Genomic DNA, 20,670 nt, shown 5'->3' on the forward strand with positions numbered 1-20,670 from the left:
GCTTGGCTCAGGCTTGGTTTCATTCTTTTGGTGTCCTGTCTTCCAGGATCTTGTGGCTGTACTTGTCTCCTCCTACATTCACCTGCTGCTTAGAACAATGCTTCTGCCTGTTCTGTGACAGAGGTTTCTTTTTCCTTTATTGTGCAGAAAAAGGCCTCCACCTCTGTACTGCTACAGCTCTGTGTCCTCCCTGCAGAGCCTTGGGTTAAAGGACCTTCAGTCCAGTGCCAGTTTAAATATGGTTTTTACTATTTGTTTTTTGGTCTGAGATTTTTATTTAGAAAGATCGTGGGGGTATTTTTGTGTTTTGTTTCTTTGTGTGTGGTGTTTGTTTGTTTCCATTAGCTTCTTCACTCTCCTGTTTATGACGAAGCATTAAAAATGCATAGCTTTTTTTTTTTTTTTTTTTTTTAAGTTGTCATAAGTTGAATTCATTCACTTTGTTAATTTAATGCATGATTTATAAATTCAAGTAAACATCTCACTGAGACAAGGTAGCTTGATCTATATGCTTTGATTAATATTTGATGATAATTGTTCTTATCTTTCAGGAATGAAAGGTTTCCAATTAAATTTAACAGCAATTTAAACTAAATATTTGATTGCTATGAAAACCTTATAACCTCAAAAATATTTTGAAGTGTTTATAGGACAAATTCAAATTTTCCTTCCCCTTGAGGGGAAGAAAAAAAGAAATACAATTCTAAAAGAAACCTTAACACAAATTCCTTAGGATTATTTCCCTTTGGAAATATATTTGGAAATATACTTATTATTGATTAAATCCTATTTCAAGTATTACTTAGTGATAGATATGCAAAGACACCTGCTTCTTTTTAACCTAGTAAAAATATTTATTTTTTTAGCTTTGGAGAAGCTAGCATTAGGAAACAAGTGCAGGAAGGAAAAGCAACAGTGTTTATTCATTTATTTTATTATTATTTTTTTTTAATTCTTAATATTTGCCCCCAATTTAAGGTAGGGCTTCTTAAGATGTGCATAATTGTAAATCAAATCTGGAGAGTCTAAAGGTTATGTTTACAACTTAAGTATGTGAGTAGCTTTTGATTAAGTCCAGTTGAAAGAGTAAAGACATGAATATGTAATTTAGTGTTTCAATTTAGTGTTTCTTGTTGCTGTGATGTTCTTGTTTTTTTGTTTTGTTTTTTGTTTTTGTTTATTTTGGCTTGTTTTCTTTGTAAATAAGCTGTTCTTTCTCCTCTCTTTCCTTCTCTCTGTAATGCAGTGGAGAGGTTTATGCCCTGATGAGCATCATGCTAATTAATGGACAGCAACCTCAATCTGAATGAGGACTGAGATTCCCAGCTGAAGCACTGGGAGATATGGGCTTTTGTTCTGCAGAAATTAGTGGAACTTCATCAGGGATTAGCATGATGCTGGTTCAAGGTGCTCTGCAGGATTTTAATGCTTCCTGGCAAGTGTTGGTCTTAAACCCTAAGGCTACATCAAATTCCATCTTACTTTAAAATGCCTTGAAATATTTTCTTGATAAAGGTTAGAACTAAGGCTGTTACCATATTTATTCCCATTTCCCATTATTCATGTCTCCTTGAAGAGTTTGTATTCCACTGTTAATAGTGTTCCTCCCTGTAACTTGCACATTTACTGTGTGTGGAAGTGTGTGCTCACTGTATGTGAGCTTCACATTTAAAATATTGAAATTTGAGTATAAAATCAGGTTGCTTCGTGCAAATTTGGAAAACGCAGGAAAACTAATAAATTTGAAGCTGCCCTATCTCAGGTTTGAATGCTGAGAAAGTGAGAAAGATTCAGTTCTTAAATTACCTGTTTTGCATTACTTCCTTCAGATGCTACCAGGCTCAGACTAGGGAAAGAAGGGTTGACATCTGCATCCCCTTTTTGCAAATTAGACTACTCCAACACCCATTTAGGTAGAAACTGTATGTAAAAATGGAAATAGACTTGTCAGCTTCTGCCACTGTAAACCAGCTTTGAATGTAATTGAATTAGCCATATAAAATAGCTGTACAACAGAGCTTAAAAGTGTCTATAAAAATTTACAAAGTTTTCCATTTTCTTCATTTCTCTTTGGGAAATATTTAAGTATATCCTTTCTTGGAGTTACATGGATGGCAATGATAAATCCATGTTAAACACAGATGATATAACAAAAATAAGTGTAGTCTCTGAGAACCATATGGAGAAGCTTCTGTGCTTTCTCTGACAGTAACCAGCTTAGTGCAGAACATTTCCTGGCCTTTAGCAACAAGATAAATATCTGAAAACCTCAGATGACATGTTTCTTTGAGTTTTATTTCTTGTGTGTTTAGAATACACAAAATATCTTTCAGCTATTTCTTCTATGAAAATGTTGAGAAGGGGTGTGTTTGAGGTGTTTATTGCCAGTAGAAATTGGTATGCAAGTTGGAGTACAGCAGGGAAGTGGGTATTCCTGAATCCTTAACCTTTAACATTAATTTGCTGTAAGGCCTGAAAAATCTTTGATGAAAAATGAAATAATTCTTGGAATGATAACTGGTGGAAAACAGTATTACAGTTTTCATATGCCCTGCACACTCCATTGCTGCTTCTGTGGAACAAAGAGGTTGCTCCTTCACTCACCACTATTGAAATGGACTGGAGTTTTTTGTTGTTGTTGTTGTTGTTTTTCAGAATTTCATAACTCTGAAGACCATGTGGATAATTCCTTCTGGATAAAGGATCTATTATGTCACAGGCACAGACAGGTGGACTGAAGTTCTGTTTGTGCTTTATAAGTTAAATTTATATTTAATGGTTCTTAGTTTTTGAAGGGACTTGCAAAATTCTTTCTCCCTGCCTTTGAGTAAGAAAATATTTTGGTCTCTCCATGTAGCTGTGGAGAACGACAGTCTCAGGGGTCTTAAAATGGAGCCAAAGGAGAAAATGAAATGAATGATGACTTCATGTTTTCTTTTCTCTTTCATGTGAAAGACCTTTTGTTTCTTGGTTCTGATTTATGAAGACAGTTTTGCCTTCTTTTCAGGCAGGTGTTAACGAAAATGATTTTTATGATGGTGCTTGGTGTGCAGGAAGAAATGACCCGTTTCAGTGGATTGAAGTAGATGCTCGAAGGTTAACAAAATTCACTGGAGTCATCACACAAGGAAGAAATTCTCTCTGGTCGTAAGTACATTCTGCTTTTCCTCACTGAGATCTGAGCTTCCAAACCAAGGAGTTGAGGTGTTTTCTTAATAAAAAGAATGAGTGAAGATGATGTATGAAGTCAAGTACTGAATAGAGGAAAGGCAAAGTGTTTATGTATGGCATAAAACAAATTTAAAGGTCTATAGTCATTATTCATATCTGGCCAAGGAAGCAACATGATTCCCTCCAGTTATATGCCTTTATACTCACCTTGTTGAATTTGCTTGTGTTTACCTTTCTAGTTCTTCACCAGTATTTAGCTTGATCAGCTTATCATACTAAGGAATAATTGGTGCAACTCTAAAACATGACTCTTAAATGAACAGTTAAAACAATAATCTATATCCTACATTTTTGCTCTAAGGAGGAATTATAATATAACCAAAACCCGCACAATGTGGTGATGAGGACTGCAGTATTTTTGTAGCAATCATGCAGGGCTGAGTTTATGGATGGTCAGATGACTCCATGCAATTTGAGCCTGCTTGCTAAGAAGGTTTTAGGAAAGAGTGCTTGCCATGTGTATGTCAGCTGTCTTGTTCCCTTGTTGCAAGGAGGAATGCAGTTACCTGTAGCCTGGTCTTACACATTTGGTCCCATAATGTTGTCCATTTCCAATGCTGAAAACATTTATGAGCTTTCTGGCTATTTCTCCTGTTATGTACTGAATATATTGCACAAGGAAAAAACTGTTTAGCTCAGAGCTGTGTGCAGTCCTTTGTGGTCTGCTTCTGAGTATAGGCACCCAGGTCACTCTATAACTAATGTGAATGAGGTGAAAATTATTCTTGGCATTGGAATATAGCAATCAGCTTGCATACACAGGAACTGAAGGTGAAGGCTTATTTTCTTCAATTCAGTTTCAATTAACTTCTTGTTTGGTTTAACAACATTATGTGAGTAAATAACCCTGCTCATGCTGCAAGATCTTTTTGACTAAGTATGCAAGAGATGCATTGCATTAGTCCGGTTCTGGTCAACTCTCACATTAAGAAAATTGGTGTGCTATATAATGAAAGGCAAAAAAAACAAAAATCACTTTAGTTAAGAAATATGCATTTTTTTTCTTCTGCAGTTTAATCTTCTGGTTTTATTTCTTTTAGCATTGGTGTGGGAGCCTTTTTGGCAATAGGGTTTCTATATTTATTCCACATTGTTCTGTGTTAAATAATTACTGTAGAAGAGTCTTATTCTTTTCGATATTCATACTCTTGACATTGCTGTTCCCATCAACGCCACTGTTGCACTGCTTCATCGTATTGTATTGCTATTTTCAGTTCAGCTGTATTGTCAGTTTACAGCTGGACTTGATGCTCTATTTATAGTTGTTATTCACTGCCTATCTGTTTTTGTTTGGGAGGGAAGTGGTGTTTTTTTTTTTTTTTTTTTTTTTTTTTTTCCTTCTTGCTTTCATCCTCTCCTTCGTGAAGATTTGGAGGGCAGGAGGAGAGGTGTTGGTGCTGGGGTACCAGGTCCAGGCTCCTCCTGGGTTGTTACTCAGGTCACAGTGAAAAAAGTGCACTTCTACCTTGTAGGAGCAAGGCTTCCTGGAAAACAGGGCTTCTCTTGTCAGGATCTGATGGCCTCCATCTAACTTGGTTTCTGTTGGTGTAGCCTTGGCTGTGGGAGTGGCCTCCCTGGAGTCCAACTCATGTTCTCTTTCCTTTTGCTAGATAAAACATATGAAACCAGTTTAGTTTATGTATGTATGTTCTTTATGTGTATAAGACCTTAGATTTTAAAAATAACTTGTATAACAAGGCATAACAGTATAACTTCCTTCCTCAACTCCTCCAGCAGTCAAGGAACTGAGTAGAAAGAAAAAAACATGAAGTCCTTCCTGGTTTGGGCAGAAGTTGAACAAAGAAACTGGATGTCAGTAGAGACCCTAGAGAGCATAGAGCAGAGCTCATCTTAGAGAGGAGTTCAGGGGCATTGCTGATAGCTTTGGTACCTGTGGCTATTGGGGTGTACACTGTGAATTTCTTTTGTAAGCCAATTGAGTAGAAGCAGGCTGGTGGGGCTTCTACTGATGTAGGCAAGATCTTTTGTGGCTGTTCTGCTACAGTGGGCACTAGATATGAAGGAGATTCATTATTGTCTTTCTCTTACATTTAGCTACTGGCTGTGATGGTATCAAAAAAGAGTATTTATGATAGAGTACAAAAAGATTCCATTATGTTGCCTGAGGCACCTTCCCAACTTCATGAAGTTACATGAAAGGAATATAGTGCATTTGTAGCTAATAGAAACATATATTGGAAAATAAGCTTATTTCAGGTAGAAGAGCTAGAAAAAAGCCCTCTCTTCTGTGTTGTATTACAAACAAAAGCCTGCCAAGCTTGGGAGCCAAGGTAAGATTTTATTTAAGCCTTGGAGACTTTCCCAGCATTATATAAAAGTCAAGGCACTGGGGTACGTCTTAGGTTCACCAATGCTATTATGTGATAAAGAATCAGAAAAGCAATTTTTCTCTCTTCATATTGAACAAGGAAACTTTAACAAAATGGAAAATTTTACTTAAAATTCTCTCTGAGCTTCCACCTAGATCAGATTCATACCTTTCCTGGTCCCTTTAGCTTCCTGCTGCTGACTTAATGAGGACATGTAAAATGACAAGGAAAGACAGCTGAGGACACCCAGCTGAATGCTGCAGCAAGTGACTGCTTTTCATCGTAAGGCTGTACAGGCAGTACCATTGTAGTTACTAGGAGTATGGCCTTTGATTCTGCTGCTGTTTCTGATGCTGTAGCCAAAGTTAGTGTACTGGTGGTGGGAACAACCCTCTACTTTTATATAAGCTCTGGCAACTGCTGTCGGGCTTTACTTCTTGCCCACTCCACCAGAAGAATGATGGTTTCTTTGCATCAGCCTTGCTTCTTGGTTTTAAAACTGCAGAGGGTATTGATGAAATAAAGGTTATACCTGATACAATGCAAAGAACACAAATGCATGGGGTTGTCACTATTTCTATGCAGGCAGGAACTGCTTCACCTCAGTTCTGTGATTCTGTGAGTTGTTTCTCTCTCAGTCTCACTTGGACAGTTGTTTTTTATTGTCCACATTCCCCTGTGGGCTGTGGCTCTGCTTACTTTCCCAGGGCTCCTGGGCCTGGGCTTGAGACATGAGAGCCTTGAGGAGAAAGAGGCCAAGGTGTGGAAACAGCTCTTGAAAGCACATGTGACCTGACTAGAGAAAGAAGGAAACCATGCTTGGTTAGTAATGAATATTTGAATTGTTTAATCACTTCCTTTACAGAGAAAAACACTTCTTGAAGTCAAATGTTGTACTTGAACTGTGTGGCTGCAAATTCCGTGACAGTAACTTGGAAACAAATCTTTCTGCTTTTCTCTTTCCCTCCTGTAATGAGCAGAAACAGCCTTTGAATGAAAACTGAATTTGAGGAGTCTTTCCTTTTACCAGTCAAAGCAACCATGTGGACTCGATAGCTAGAGCTATTCAGGCACCTCAGTCATTCTTGAGAGACCCAAAATGGTGAAGCACAATTTTAATGTTGTAAATAGCAAACACTGGCTAGACTGTCCAGATCTGCAGATGTTGTATTTCTGAGGTAATGGGGAACAGCTACAAGAAACAGGGCTCCTTTCTGACTTCATCCTGATGACATCTGAAACTAACTAATGTGGTCCAGTATAAATAAGATCTAACACCTTGAAACTGAGCAGAACATCAATTCCTTCCTATGAACTGAGTATATTTGGAATTCAGTCTCTTGGCCATTACCATGCTGTTTCACTATGACTATCCCGTAGTTAATAAAAGGATGTTATTGATATCTCTATGCAGAACAGTTTTGTTTGCCTTCAGAGAAGTTGTGTGAGTGATTAAATGCCTGGGATGTCCTCCTCTTAGAGACTGACAATGCCAGCAGAAAAGATTGACCTGGGCTACCAGAGGATTTACGGCTGAATATTTTGGGGATAAATATAGTGTATAATTCTCCAGTTCTGCCAATACATCTTTGACTTTAATGAACTATGTATCTTTAAACAACTGTTCAAGGCTGAGTGGGACACTGGAACCATCATTGTGGAATTGTGCCATGTTTAAAACAATGATGTGATAGTTTAAAATATGTACTCTTTTGACAGAGGGAAAGAAAATATTAATCACTCTTAGCAGTTTGGCAAGAATCTAAAAAACATAGGAAACATGTTTCCCACAACCCAAACAATCTTGATAACTCAACACCATCTCTTGTATCAAGAAAAAAAAACATATGTCTAAATAGACTCAATGTGTACTTTTAATAGAATGCTTCAGGCTTTCAATGCAGAGGATGTTTTGATATTAGAGAAGTTGATGCAATATTTCAGTTATCAAGTTGTATCTGTGATGGTGCATTTTATTAAAATTAATCTTTCAAACACGTTATGTTAAGCACTAAGCACTACATGTCATGAAATACAATGAGATTTTGAAAGATTATGGGTGAAATAATCTGTAAAATGCTCAAGTTCTAAAGCAAATTTCTGGTATTTTGCAGGTGAAATTCAAAACACTTTTTTTCCAAAAAAGCTTAAGAACTTGAGCCTTATGAAAATATTGAAAATGTTTTGAAAAGCAACAATAACAAAATCCTTTCCTTTTAAATTTAAGGAAACAAATGGGGGTGTGAGACTGGGATGATTCCTAGTTTACATACTTTATCTGATATCTCTCCTGAAGACCTGGCATGCCATCCAATTGCTCCTGTAAAACATGATAGTCTCACAGACATGAATCTTATAAATAGATTTAAACCTCAGACTGTGGACCTCATCCATTATATAATTTCTTCAGGGCAAAACATAGTCCTTATTAGTTTGATATCTTTGCATACAATTTTTCAGTAGAATAAGAAAGTCACTTAAATGGACAAATTTCTTTCCAACACTTCCTGAATTTATTTATGACCACACTTGACAATATCATAACTTCTGTTTAACCACCCTGGCTAGATTTTTAGAGCTGTCTTTTGGCTGATGTATCCTGGGAGACCTGGTCTGATCATAGCTCTGACCCACCTCTAGACTGCCCACTATTTGTTCACTGCTGTTGGAGCTATGCTTTAACTAGAAGGTAGTGTAGACACCATTACACTGACCCTACTGAGCCATTTGTTATCCTTGTGATACAGTATAAGGATAGCAAATATCCAGCAGAACTGATTTTTATTTTGATCTTTTTGTATCAGATCACTTTCTTGCTAACTACAAATACTTTATCTTTTGATAAGAGAACAATTTTGCAGTTTCCTATAGCATGTTCTCAGGCTGCTCTGCATGGAATGCAATCCACTGTGATCCCCAGTATCTCTTCTGACAAATTGTCCCTAGGGAAGAGTAGGTAGGTCTGTAGCAAACAGTATTTTCTAGATATGTACTTGAGGATAAACTCAGGTCAGTACAGTTTACTTCTAATTTGGGTGGTTCACCATTCTGCTTTTTCTTTGCTAACAAGCGAAATGTGCTGTCCCACTTTCTAACTTCTGTATTCACTGACATTTCCTCATGAACTGAGGTTTACTTTTATAGGCAGTCATTATGAGAGGGTTTCAAGTTAATAAACTTCCTTGCTTACAGGAAGGTGGAATTTCTTGCTTTGTTCCCAGTTTAGCAGCGTATCATGGTCTTAGAAATAGCAACTTTATCTTCATGAGGAGAAAGTAACATCCATGTCTTTGGTACTCCCTTAATCAGGAATTAAGCAGTGATATCCCAGTGGAGCCACAGGGGCATTTGGGTCAGCATAGTGGATAGTCACTGGTATTTGACTTGTTGCTACAGATGTCTAAGAAAACAATTTTGCACCGTATATGGAAAGAAGGGACAAAACATGCACAAAAAGGCACAATGCTGCTTTTGAAAGCATCATGGGATAATTGTAAATACAGCCCAGTTCACAAGAACAACTGCCATGGCTGGCATTGTCTTTCAAAGCAATATGTTGTCACCATGCAGAGGTTGCTAAAACAGACCCTCATTAAAGACTTCAGCAAATTCAATGAAAATATCTCAATGTTTTATCCAAGTCCTGTAATAAAACAAGCAGCTGCTGTGTACTGACACGAACCGTTACAGTGCATTAAATCAGTGTGAGCTGTTATTTGCCCTGACTGGGTGAGGACTGCAGAGATTGTTACAGCCTCGCTGAAGTCACTCTCACTCAGTGAATTGCTCCAAATCCACTGAAATCATATCAAATATACGATGGGAGTTATGCAACAATCTGGATTCAGTGTGGAAAAAGCTCTCTCAATACATCGATGTCACTAGTTACCTACTATACTGGTGTTTATCACTGGCTTTGTTAGTAAGCTATATTTTTCAGTAATTCTGGCTTGGTGGAACTGTATCTTGGGTTTTGTGTTGTGGTACCCGGGCAGCTTTTAGCATCTTCAGCCTCAAGTGCTCTCTATTTATCTACTTATCTTCACTCCCTTTGCTAGGTTCACCTTGGTCTTTGTGCCCTGTGCATGGTGTGGCATGCAGCCCAGCGCTTCTTATGGATGCTTGCTGCCTGCTCCTGAGGTTCGGGAGCTACTCTGTGACCACCTCTAGTGATCCTGCGTGGGTGGAGTTTTGCAGCAGTGCACCCAGAAATGTGCTTGTGCTTTTGCTACTCTGCTTGACAAGAATGTCAGGACCGCTGACATTTTGCTGTGGGTAGGATTTGTCACGGTGTTCGCGCTCCAGTTAGGACTGTTTTGCTGGGTACTTAGTGACTCATGGTGCAGAGGCTGGGTCACTGCCATCCCCACGAGGAGTGCTCCTGGCTGGTTAGCCACAACTCAGCTCTTGGAAAGGGCAACATTGTGTGGAGAGAACCTGCTCTGCAGTGAGGCTGTTAGGGGTGTTCAGAAGGTGAAGGAAAGCTTGTTAACTCCCATGTAAGGAACCAGACTGGGAAACTTTAAATCAAATGAGCTGAAACTGTTAGGAAAAGGATACATCAGATAGGACGCAGGCAACTGCTTAAACCTGTTTATCATTCACAGCTTTGATTTTTATATCTTTGAATGTGAATTATGACTCGTTGCAATGAGAGTGACCACAGGGGGGTTACTGAAAGGCTGTCTGGCAGCTGCTGCTTTTCCCTCTACCTGAGCATCCTTCCCAAGCTAGTGTCCCTTTTGCACACACACAACTGCACTTGGTTGTGGTATTGTGTGAACTTGGTAGGCATGAGCCCTATCAGCATTGCTTTAAATATGCTCACAGCTGTGCACACAAATGGCAATATTTGCTGGTTACTGTTGGAGCTTTTTATTTTCCATTAATTTAATATTCACGAGCAGGAGACAATGCATGATGTGGCAGTGGCTGTATAGTTTGGATTTATCTGTAGTATGTAACCAATATGAAAAGGTGTGGTGGGCACAGAAAAGAAAGGGACAATGTGAAATATCACAAAGGAAGGTTTAAAATAAAAAGAAAAACACCTTGATTGTGTTCAGCAGGTATAAAAGATATGAAAGGGGAAGGTCTGATGTAGGAAGGATTTCAAATGCATGCAAGAATTTCAGACCCTTTGCAAGGTTGCCTTGTGAATGGTAGGTGTTAAGATTAACATCTTAGAGGCAGAGGATGTTTTTGACTCTACACAAGAGGCCTGGGACCCTCAGGTTTTGTTACAGTCTGAATGTGAAACAACAACAGGAAACTGGATTTTCAAGGAAGGTTAGAAAATCAGAGAAAAAAAAATAATCATAAAAACACAGCAGTAAGTAGCAAACATTGAGTGTGAAATGTTCCCAGTTCCTACTCACTTGAGAAGGGAGCTTTGAAAAAAATCCTGCTTAATTCATCCATAGCAAGTGAAATTCTGGCCCTGAGCTTTTTTTCACAAGGCCTCTGAAGAGCAGATTTCACAGCAGTATATTCATTTAAGTCAGCTAGAAGCAATTTAAAAAATTAAATATTAAAAGATTTCAATTATTAAAAAAAAAAAAACACCCTTGCTTGCTATTCAAGCTCCATCTCTTAAATCATATTTATTTTAATTAGTTTGTAAAACTTGATGGGCTACCTGTGGTTAGCCAGAGCATTTTCTGACTTGGTTTGTTCTGGAAACTGTTGGGCAGTAGGTGATTTAAAATGTTATCTGCATAAATGTTATTAGATTATATTAATGGTTTTATATTTATTTGCAAGAGACTACAGATTGCTTTTTCAAGCAGAAAGTCATTTAATTGCCAGCATGCTGATTCTGTTGCATCGTTAGAGATTAATCTAAAATTTGCCTAACTTTTTTTTTCTAGAGATATTTCTGTTTCAACCACTTTGGAATGTCAGTTTATACATTATTGGAGGATACAAATCTGTTTGCTTGCCTGTTTCTATTTTCTATTATTTCTGAGGTTTTATAATGCAGGTAAATTAGGTTATCCTGACAGTAGCAAAAATAATATGGTCAGCTGGAGCCAGGTCCACTGTAGACAGTGCTAGCCTGAACTCTGCCAGTGCTTGCTAGTCTCATCTCCAGCATCTCAGCTGCTGTGGTGTCCAGTTTCTACTGACAGGCACCTGCCAACCTTCCTCATTTGTCTTAAGTCATGGGGCAATTTGGTGATGTGTACAAGCACACTTGGAGACTGAGATAATTTTACTTGTTCCTTATTCAGCTTCCCATATTTGAGGAGCCTGGCCTTAAAATAGGTCATGTAGCAGATCCTGCTCAAATGAAATAAAACCATATCCAAATAGTCAGAAGTCTCAATTAATGTACTCACCTGCCGGAGGTCAGGCAGCCAAACTGCCTGGCATCTCTTTACTGCTTCTCATTCAGCAGTGTCTGTGTGCTATGCTGCATTATGATATCAGTGTTTCTTACATAAAGAAGTAAGAGAATTATGTTGAGGAAGGTAAGGCAGAAAGATGTTCTGTTGTTGTCTGTCTTGATGTCCTTATCTAAGCTCAATATCTGCCAAAGCTGTAGGAGATCTGCTCTCAAGCTTCTGCTTCAATTCAGGTTTTACCTCTGTCCATAGGCAAGTTGCTTAAGCTTCCCTCAGCTTGCCTTTTTTGGATGGAAATGGATAAGTTGGACACTTCCATACATCACGGGAAACTGAATTGAAAATGTTTAAATAAGCATAATCTAAAGACAATTCATCACAGATGAAAATAAACTAATTATAGAAAATAACTTTAAGAATTTCATTACAGTAAGTGAATTAGAATTGTGTTTTGATTTTTATATTTACTTTCTTTGAAACAAGTTGATTAATCTTGGCAAAAGATAAAGAGATTTTTCAAATAGATTTCTTGAAGAGATGAAGCTGGTGTAATTTTTAAAAAGGATTGTTAATGGGAAACACCTGGATCCAAACTATTCCTGTCAAATCTACATCTTGTGATCTTTTTATAGCATAGACGAAATTCTGAGGAAATCATGTAGGTAGCACTTAGGCTCATCTTTGTGCTAGAGTGCGATGAACTCTTAGTACTTGAAAAGATACTGTTAACCTATACCTTCTGTATTGCCTAGCTTCCTACCAAGAAAACCTCAATAATTAATTTGTTCCTTTTTGAATGCTTATGTACAACTCTTCCCTGAGTTCTGTCTCCTTGACTGTGTAACAAATGCCTGTGTATTTTGTCTCAGAGATATAATAGTAATGTCCAGGGAAGTTTTATAGACTGAATTCAGAAGAGCTTCTCTATAGTAAGTGTAGGGACATCCTAAGTACTGTAAAACTTTATACTTTTCTTTCAAGTTTCCTTAGATGGCTTTATTGTTCAGTGCTGATGGGGCCCAAAAAGGATTTCATGTGATGTGCTGCAGAAATTGTCTGCAACTCCAAAACCCAATGAGATGAATCTTTTTGTCACTAACAAAAGAAAGCAGATGACATTCCCCAGTACTACTTCTGGCACAAGGCTTTTCTTTGTGATGGGTTTCCCTGAAAGCTTTACATTTCCGTGTACACATGAACAAACCAGACAGCCTGTAAGAATTAAACTCTTCGATTCCAGGAAGCACTGTGCTTGCTGTAAACAGGCTGGCTGTTGATTCGAGCATGTGCAATGCATTGATCCGCTCCCTGGAAGTATCAGACCTCCCTTGCTGCACATGGATGGGAATTTATATGGAATTAATATGGAAAGCCTGCAGCTTTCAGGAAGATTTAACATGTAAATGTTGCTTGCTGATCTGGATCTGTAGAAGTGCCTGGGGTTTAAAGACACTCAGTTGGGAATGTGATTTCAAGGCAGAAGACAGCTTTTTTTTTTTTTTTTGAGGGGAGATTGAATTTACAGCAACCTCCTTAATAGTGGCAGAAGCTTTTTATTTCCTTCTTATGACATGTAGGGGGGAAAAAAGGAGGAGGAACTTAGACCCGTAGAGGCTCTTTGGCTATTTAGTGTTAGTGGGAGAAAGAGCTGGTCACCTGTGATTTGTTTATTCTGCAGCTCAACAGATGCAAAAGGGATGTTTATTCCTTACAGGCAAGCCCAGTTAAGTCTGTGGTGTGTGACCTAATACATCACACTGATTTATCTCCTCCCACGACCCTCTGTAGTCCTTCGATACTGCAACCATACAAGATTGGATGAAGTCCCATTTGTGTTTTAATTGGCAGACTGCCTCTGAAAAGCATGTTACTTGTTATCACTCAAGATGGATTATGTGTACTACTGATTAGTATACATTTTCCTTCAGGAGAAGTTTGAACTTTTGTGAGTATATGGAATGAGAAAATTAAAATATGGTAAATAAGTCCTAGCTGGGAAACATTAGTATAACAACAACATATTTTCTTGTGCCAGTAAATTGACCTGGTTCTTTAAAAATAAAAATAAAAAATTGTATAAGTGCTGTGACTTTCTTACAACGTTCTCAATTATAAAGAATGCCTGTTTTTATCTTGTTTTTGTGTGGTCTCAGTATTCTCTTGGAATTTTTTTTTCCCAGCGGTAGGGTAATGAATATGGATGCATTGTTTGTCCTGATTTTAATTATGCAGCTAGTTGTGTGGTTGTTTTTTTGTTGTTCTGCATTCAGCAGTAAATGGTATCTTCCGGTCTTTAACGTAGACTCTTTGGTTAATCCTGATTTTAAAAAACGGCTATAATTCAGTTGTGCACTGAATATGTGTGCCCCTTCCTCCTCACCCATTTAAACTTGTAAGTCTTGCTCTTAAGCTTGCTTTATTTTTCATTTGAAAAAGTTGTTTTTTCTTCATGGAGGTTTGATGTTGCCCATTTCTGAAATTCTTCCTTTTTATCTTTGATAGATGTAAATCTGCCTTCCTTCAGCTTACATGTATGAGTGAAAGTGAAATATTTTGATGCAACTACCACGTTATTGCCAAAGTTGAGGGAAGAGTTCTTTTCAAGAGTTGCTGGGAACTTGTGTAGGGCACTGGAGTCACTGTCTACCTTATTGTATATTCTTTCACAGCCACAAAGACTTGAGATGCCAGCATGGCACTTCACAGATCTGCTACCTCAGGAGGAGCCTCTACCCCAGGAGATCTTCTGTTGACAGGCAGAAAATAAGTATTTTCAAGGGCTGATAACTTGTTAAAGTCTTTCAACAAATGTTGAAGTAATGTGTTCATTACAAGCTATGTACAATAAAAAAAAGTTCAATCTGCACGGCAGTAGCCAACATTTTTCCATTTAAAATAACATGAAGTGCAAAACCTTTTCATCTAAAAAGGATGGTCAAAGGTTTGCAAACTACAGATACCAGTGTATAACAGTTGGATTATTTCAGTCAGTTCTTTCAAAAGCACATATTTACCCTCTTACTTTTTCGGGGTACTTATAGGTTGCATGCAGAAGTACATCCTACTAAGCACTTTGGTTTTCTGTCATTTCAAGTCTAGACCTCAGTTTGAATCATTCATACAAATGGGATAGAAAATGAAAGAGTTGGACATCTAAAGCTATAAATTTCTTGCTTCCATACCTTGACTTGAATGTTATTTGGAGGTCATTCTTTTTTTGAAAAAGGAGGTTAAGGGATCAATGTATTTTCTTACAAAGCTGGGTGAAATTGTGTTGATCCTGGGGCTGCTGAATTTGCCCTTATATATCCACTGGAAACCTGAATACTTTCTATAGAACACATGAAGGCTAATTTGCCCCTTTGAATGTTCACATATTGACAGTTAAGTCAATATGTGAACATTCATAAGTAGCTTGTTAATGTTTTTCTTCTTTAAAAGAAATATACATATACATATAGTTGCATGTGTATGGTAGCACAAGAAGTTCTTCTTAGGTGTGTCTGTCCCTCCAGGTCTTCCTGTATCTCTGATCCATATGATCTGTTGTTTCTCCCACAACTCCTATTGCCCCTGTTCTTTCTAATCCGAAGAGCTTTCCTTACTCTGGTTTCACTCTCAGTAACTTTAATATGTAGCTTAGTTAAGAGCCTGGTTTCAAGAATGACTGCTCTAGAGGACAGGTAGTTGCATGTGATTTGTTTTCATACATGAAAACTGGATTTAAACATCCTGGCCTATCATTACAGTACAAAGATATCTCTGAGGCATGACTCTCCTCCAAGCTACTGCCTATTGAAACCAGCTTTTATGCAGGGGGAAAAAAAAAAAAAAAAACACCTCATGATGGAAGAGTCAGGGTGTTACCTTCCCCATAGATGTATACGCATTACCATGGGAAATGCCTAGACAGTGTATGACCTACATTGATGAATCTCCTCTCAGAATAGGGGAAGTAGGAACTTATTTCTCTTCTAACTCATCTTTGGATTAATACAGACAAGGTATTACCTTTGTATGAATGAAGATTTTACTTTTGAGATTAAAGGGGATTTTCCTGTAAATCAAGGAAATAGACTACTAGAAAGATCAAACTATCAAAGACTGATCTTGTTATATTGCAGTAATGCACAAGTACTGTGATCAATTAGACTGCTGTGAAGAGGCAGAATTATGTCTGCATTCCAACCTACTGCTAATAAAACTGGGAATGACGGCAGGCTCTGGTTCACAAGCTATGGGCTATTCAATATTGGTGCCAGGTGAAAGACTAATGCTTGTACAGAGGAATGGAACCAGCTTGTAAATAGAAAACAAGTGAATGAAAAAACTGATGCTTAAAATTCACAGACTTCTTATTGGGGAGGTTTTATTTTTTTCTATCTTCTCTGATAACAATCGTAGAAATAATGTGTTCTGTGCCTGAACAGATAAGAGTTCTGAATGCTGGAGTGAATACATCTGTTCTAGACAAGCCATTTAACCTGAAAAGGAAAGGAGAGCAGTATTCCCTCGCACCCTGGAATCCTAGAATATTTTTTTATTTTTTTTTGTCTGTGCACTAGCATTTCTTAATTATCTGTTAAATCTAGATCCACATGTAACTCTTTTAATCCAAGTGTTGGCATGACTGTGCCAAGTGGGGTTTCCAACCTTAGAAGCTTTATTACAATGCAATTTGCAGTCGCTGTTATCTATGGAAAAAATAACTTGCTGCTTTGTCTTTTTCAAGGAGTAACTGGGTGACTTCTTACAGAGTACTGGTGAGCAATGACAGTCATGCATGGACAGCTGTCAAAAATGAATCTGGAGATGTGGTGAGTATCACAAAACAATTGTTCTGTGAAAAGAGAGGGGGGGGGGGGCTGCCTATGTGGGATTTTGACTTGCCAGATTAATAAGTATAAGGGTAAAAGGCAATATCTCTGTAGTCCCACTAGCCTGATGTTACTTTAAGAGCACATCATATAATATGGAGAGGGACTCAGAATATTCTGTATGGCAAATCTGCATGAGTCTGCCTATGGATGTGGATAGCACCCTGGTAGTAGTCTTACCTGAGATGAGAAATGTCTCTAATTACATGTCCTGCACAAGGGTTAGCATCTCTCCATTGATACCTGGGGACATCTCATGTACATGAGGTGCCCATTACTAGAGGGAGGGTGTGGAGCTTTGGCTCTTCTGCCCCTGCTCTGGGGAGCACGGAGGGACTGTGCTCTTTGAAGAGCAGTTCTGGCCTGAGCCACCATTGACCTGGGCCTGTACCAGATGACTTTATCCGATTCTGTTACCAAAGGTGTAGAAAGCCTTTTTGAAGAAATGATCTTACTATTTTCATATGTTTGTTGCCTACGCAGATTTTTGAAGGAAATAGTGAGAAGGAGATCCCAGTTCTCAATATGCTGCCAGTGCCACTGGTTGCACGCTACATCCGCATAAACCCTCGGTCCTGGTACGAAGAAGGTAGCATCTGTATGAGATTAGAAATCTTAGGGTGTCCTTTGCCAGGTAAGAGTCTTGCTTGGTTGGTGTTGACATGGCTGGCTGTGCCAAGACACAGAAATTTTATTTCCATTGGATATCTTGATATAATACCTCTCTTTAATGGACAGCTCTATGCAAAAAGAAATGAAAAATATCTGTCCAGACACATGGGCAATATTAAGATAGGTCATTTCAAATGCAACTGCATAGGATATATAAGTGGATATATTAATAAGAATAAGTTGGCATGGATGATCTAACAAGATTTTCTCTGTTGTTTGGGCTGAAGTGCAGTGCAATTAATCTTACTGAGTACATGTGTACTAGAGAGGCAATAGAATTATATATCAAGGCAGTCACTTGCAGATGTCTTAAGCTTTTAAGGCAAGAAAGAACCATTATAATTATGTCATCTGATTTCTTTTTTATTTATTTATTTTAATTTTGTTTCAAAAGCTATAGGACTTCCTTGAATTAATTTGAAGTCAGAAACTGTGACTGAACTAGTGCTTATTTTGGGGAAAGAGGAGGGAGGTATTGGGGATACATTTAAAAAAACAAAAAAACATCTAGCATATTTAAAGTGTTGTTGAATCCAACGTGACTCCTGGTAAGTTTCAGATGACGGTAAATGGTTTTGTTCTTGATAGAGACTGAAACAACACAACAAGATGTTTAGCAGAAATGTTAAGCATTACGTGTTTCTTTTACTATATAAGCTCAAAATACAATTACGACTTTGTTAGTGTATACAGATTACAAACTTATACAAAGTCACTTTAAAAAGAGGCATTCAGTATAGCAAATTATGGTGAACCCACGTTTCTGCTAAGCATATCATAAATAGTCTCGTGGTCGATTCACATTGACTTATCTGTATCTACATAGATATTTGTAGAACTGTTCATTCAAACCTTTTTTTAAGTTGTTCGCTACTCATTCCAGATCTTTCGTCTGCTTTTTTTCTTTGCTCTTAAATTCTGGCACCTTGGGGATAGCTCTCTCTTTTTTTTGCAGGGGGCTATGAATAATATTTTCAGAAATACTAGAACCAGAAAGAAAACTGCCTTTCCAGTGCCTATCATTGCTACTTTAACTGTGACTGCTGCTGTTCAGAGACTTGCTGCATCCAATTCCACTGTTGATGTAGGGTCTTCACATACCAAGCAGAGGTAGCCTGATTTTTGTCCTTTAGATGTTTAAATACTCATGGGAGAATAAAACCAGTGTGGGTCATGGAAGGGGTAATTCTCTAAAGAAAAGTATGTAACAACTCTTGTCATAAAACTAAATTGGTATCTTAAAATGAAGCAGTGTGAGTTAGCAGCACTTAGGCAACTGCTTTTCTGTTGGTAACAAATCCATCCTGGACCTGAATAGCAATGATCAGAGGAATCTCGTGTAAGGGACTGTTCACTTTTTTGGTAGGATTCTGACTTATTTCAACCATGGGTTCAGAACTCCACCTCCACATGTTGTTTGTTTCCCACTATACCTCTTACCATGGAGGAGCAATTCCAGAGCCAGCATTTCCTCTCAGCTTTTGGTAGGACAGCTGAAATTGCCCCAGATTCCCATATGTGGTTGCAGAGCTCCATTCTGAATCAGCTCCATTCTGTATAAAATGGTGTGAGACTGAAGGAAAAGAGGTTTCATTGTCACCATAACTCTACTACAGGACACGCACTGAGGTCTCCAGAGAATAATGGACATGACACTCAAACTATTTTAAAGAGCAATTTATAGAGAATTACTCATAATCCTTTTCAGTTCCATAGAACAGTACTTAAAGAAATAGAAAATATGTAGATATTTTAAGTTTTGTTGTTGTTGTTGTTTGCTTTGTAAATGCAGTAGTTTTACCCTCTATTATTGCTTATACATCTTATCAGGGTCAAATTCTGCTTTCCAACATTAACATTTGTCACCCTTCAGCTACCAGTGGTGGTGAAGGTGTTACTGAGATTCGAATATATCTGCACTTACTCCACTGTTGAAATGAGTAGTGTTACAGCTTGTTGCAGACCTCGGATTAGCATGGAAACAGCATCAGTGTTTCCTCCTGGTAGTCATTTATTGAGTTAATTGTCTGCAGTGACTGATTCCGTTTATTCTTGAAAGAAAATACCATAATCATTCATTGAGAAACACAATGGGATTGGAGGTGTGTTTATTCAAAATGTAATTGGACTGAAAGAACTAATATGCTTTGATAAGCTGCTGAGCCATCCTTTAAGTTAAGAAAGGATGGATATTTTCTTCTAGCTTATTTTATTCGTCACACAAAAAGCTCTCAAAACAAAATTACCCAGGTTGCAGAGGCCTTTCCATGTATACTTTCCTCCTGTGGGACATTTTTTTTTGCAGTTCCCTATAACTGAACTTCCTCACTCTTTATAGGAGTCACTTTACTTGTTTCCAGTTAGATCACCAGATGGTTTGGCCATGGGTCCACCTTCTTTGATCATACACTGATTGTACAACTACAAGTCAGTTTTCAAAAGAAATGTTTTTTTTCTGACAGAGGCTTCCCACACAAAATTGAGCAAAATTAAATTAATTAAAAACAGTGAGTTCTCACAACCCTATTCTTTCAAAAGCCCAATGATCCATGAAAGAAGTTATGCTATACTTAGTTTTCTTGAATACCTGGTATATTTGTGACCAGATCTGTACCTGAATGTGGCCATGCAAGAAAACAAGTTGTCAAGAAGAGCAGCTTGGTCAGATTTTAGCGCTGCTCTGCACTGTGCCCTCCTGAGGCAATGGCAGCGAGGACAGAAAGGGCATAGGGGAATGCATCAAGGAAAAAAAAGTGGGTTGTAAAGAAAGAAGAGTGTTCTGGAAATCTTTCATGATTGAATCTCATTTCAGGTCTTTTTAACTTGTAGTGTAAGGCTTTATGTCTTTATTAATTCCTGAATACATTAAGTGGTTTGCATTCAGCCTGTACTGTGTATCAGCTTTCCATCATGCATGCTCAAGGGGGAAAGGAAGAAAGGAATAACAGACAAAAAAGAAACCTGAATAAGATATTAATATTCTAGGAAAGCTTGTTAGCATTGGCAGAAGGCCATGAAAGTGGTTAGAGCCAGCTAGGACCTGTTGCTGTAGTAGGACAGTATGTGCTAGATAACCCAAACATTGGAAAAAAAGTGAGAAACCTTTATACAATCTGTACAGAGATACTACTGATTGGATAATCTGTATTTCTAAGATAGTCATTTTTATTAGTGAAAAGCTTATATATTATTCATAATACATTTTTGCTGAAC

General features: G+C 37.9%; 1 protein-coding gene across 1 annotated transcript in view; it reads left to right on the forward strand.

Annotated features, from left to right (window-relative positions):
* Positions 1-20,670, forward strand: part of CPXM2 (carboxypeptidase X, M14 family member 2) — a 69,651-nt gene that overhangs the window by 25,356 nt on the left and 23,625 nt on the right. Inside the window, exons 3-5 of the mRNA XM_082764774.1 lie at positions 3,008-3,147; positions 16,641-16,725; positions 17,269-17,419. Of these exons, the coding sequence (XP_082620900.1) occupies positions 3,008-3,147; positions 16,641-16,725; positions 17,269-17,419 (376 nt within the window). The remainder of the gene's footprint in view (positions 1-3,007; positions 3,148-16,640; positions 16,726-17,268; positions 17,420-20,670) is intronic.

Source organism: Aythya marila (assembly GCF_965140915.1).
Source record: "Aythya marila genome assembly, chromosome: 7".
In the NCBI taxonomy this organism is placed as follows: Eukaryota; Metazoa; Chordata; class Aves; order Anseriformes; family Anatidae; genus Aythya; species Aythya marila.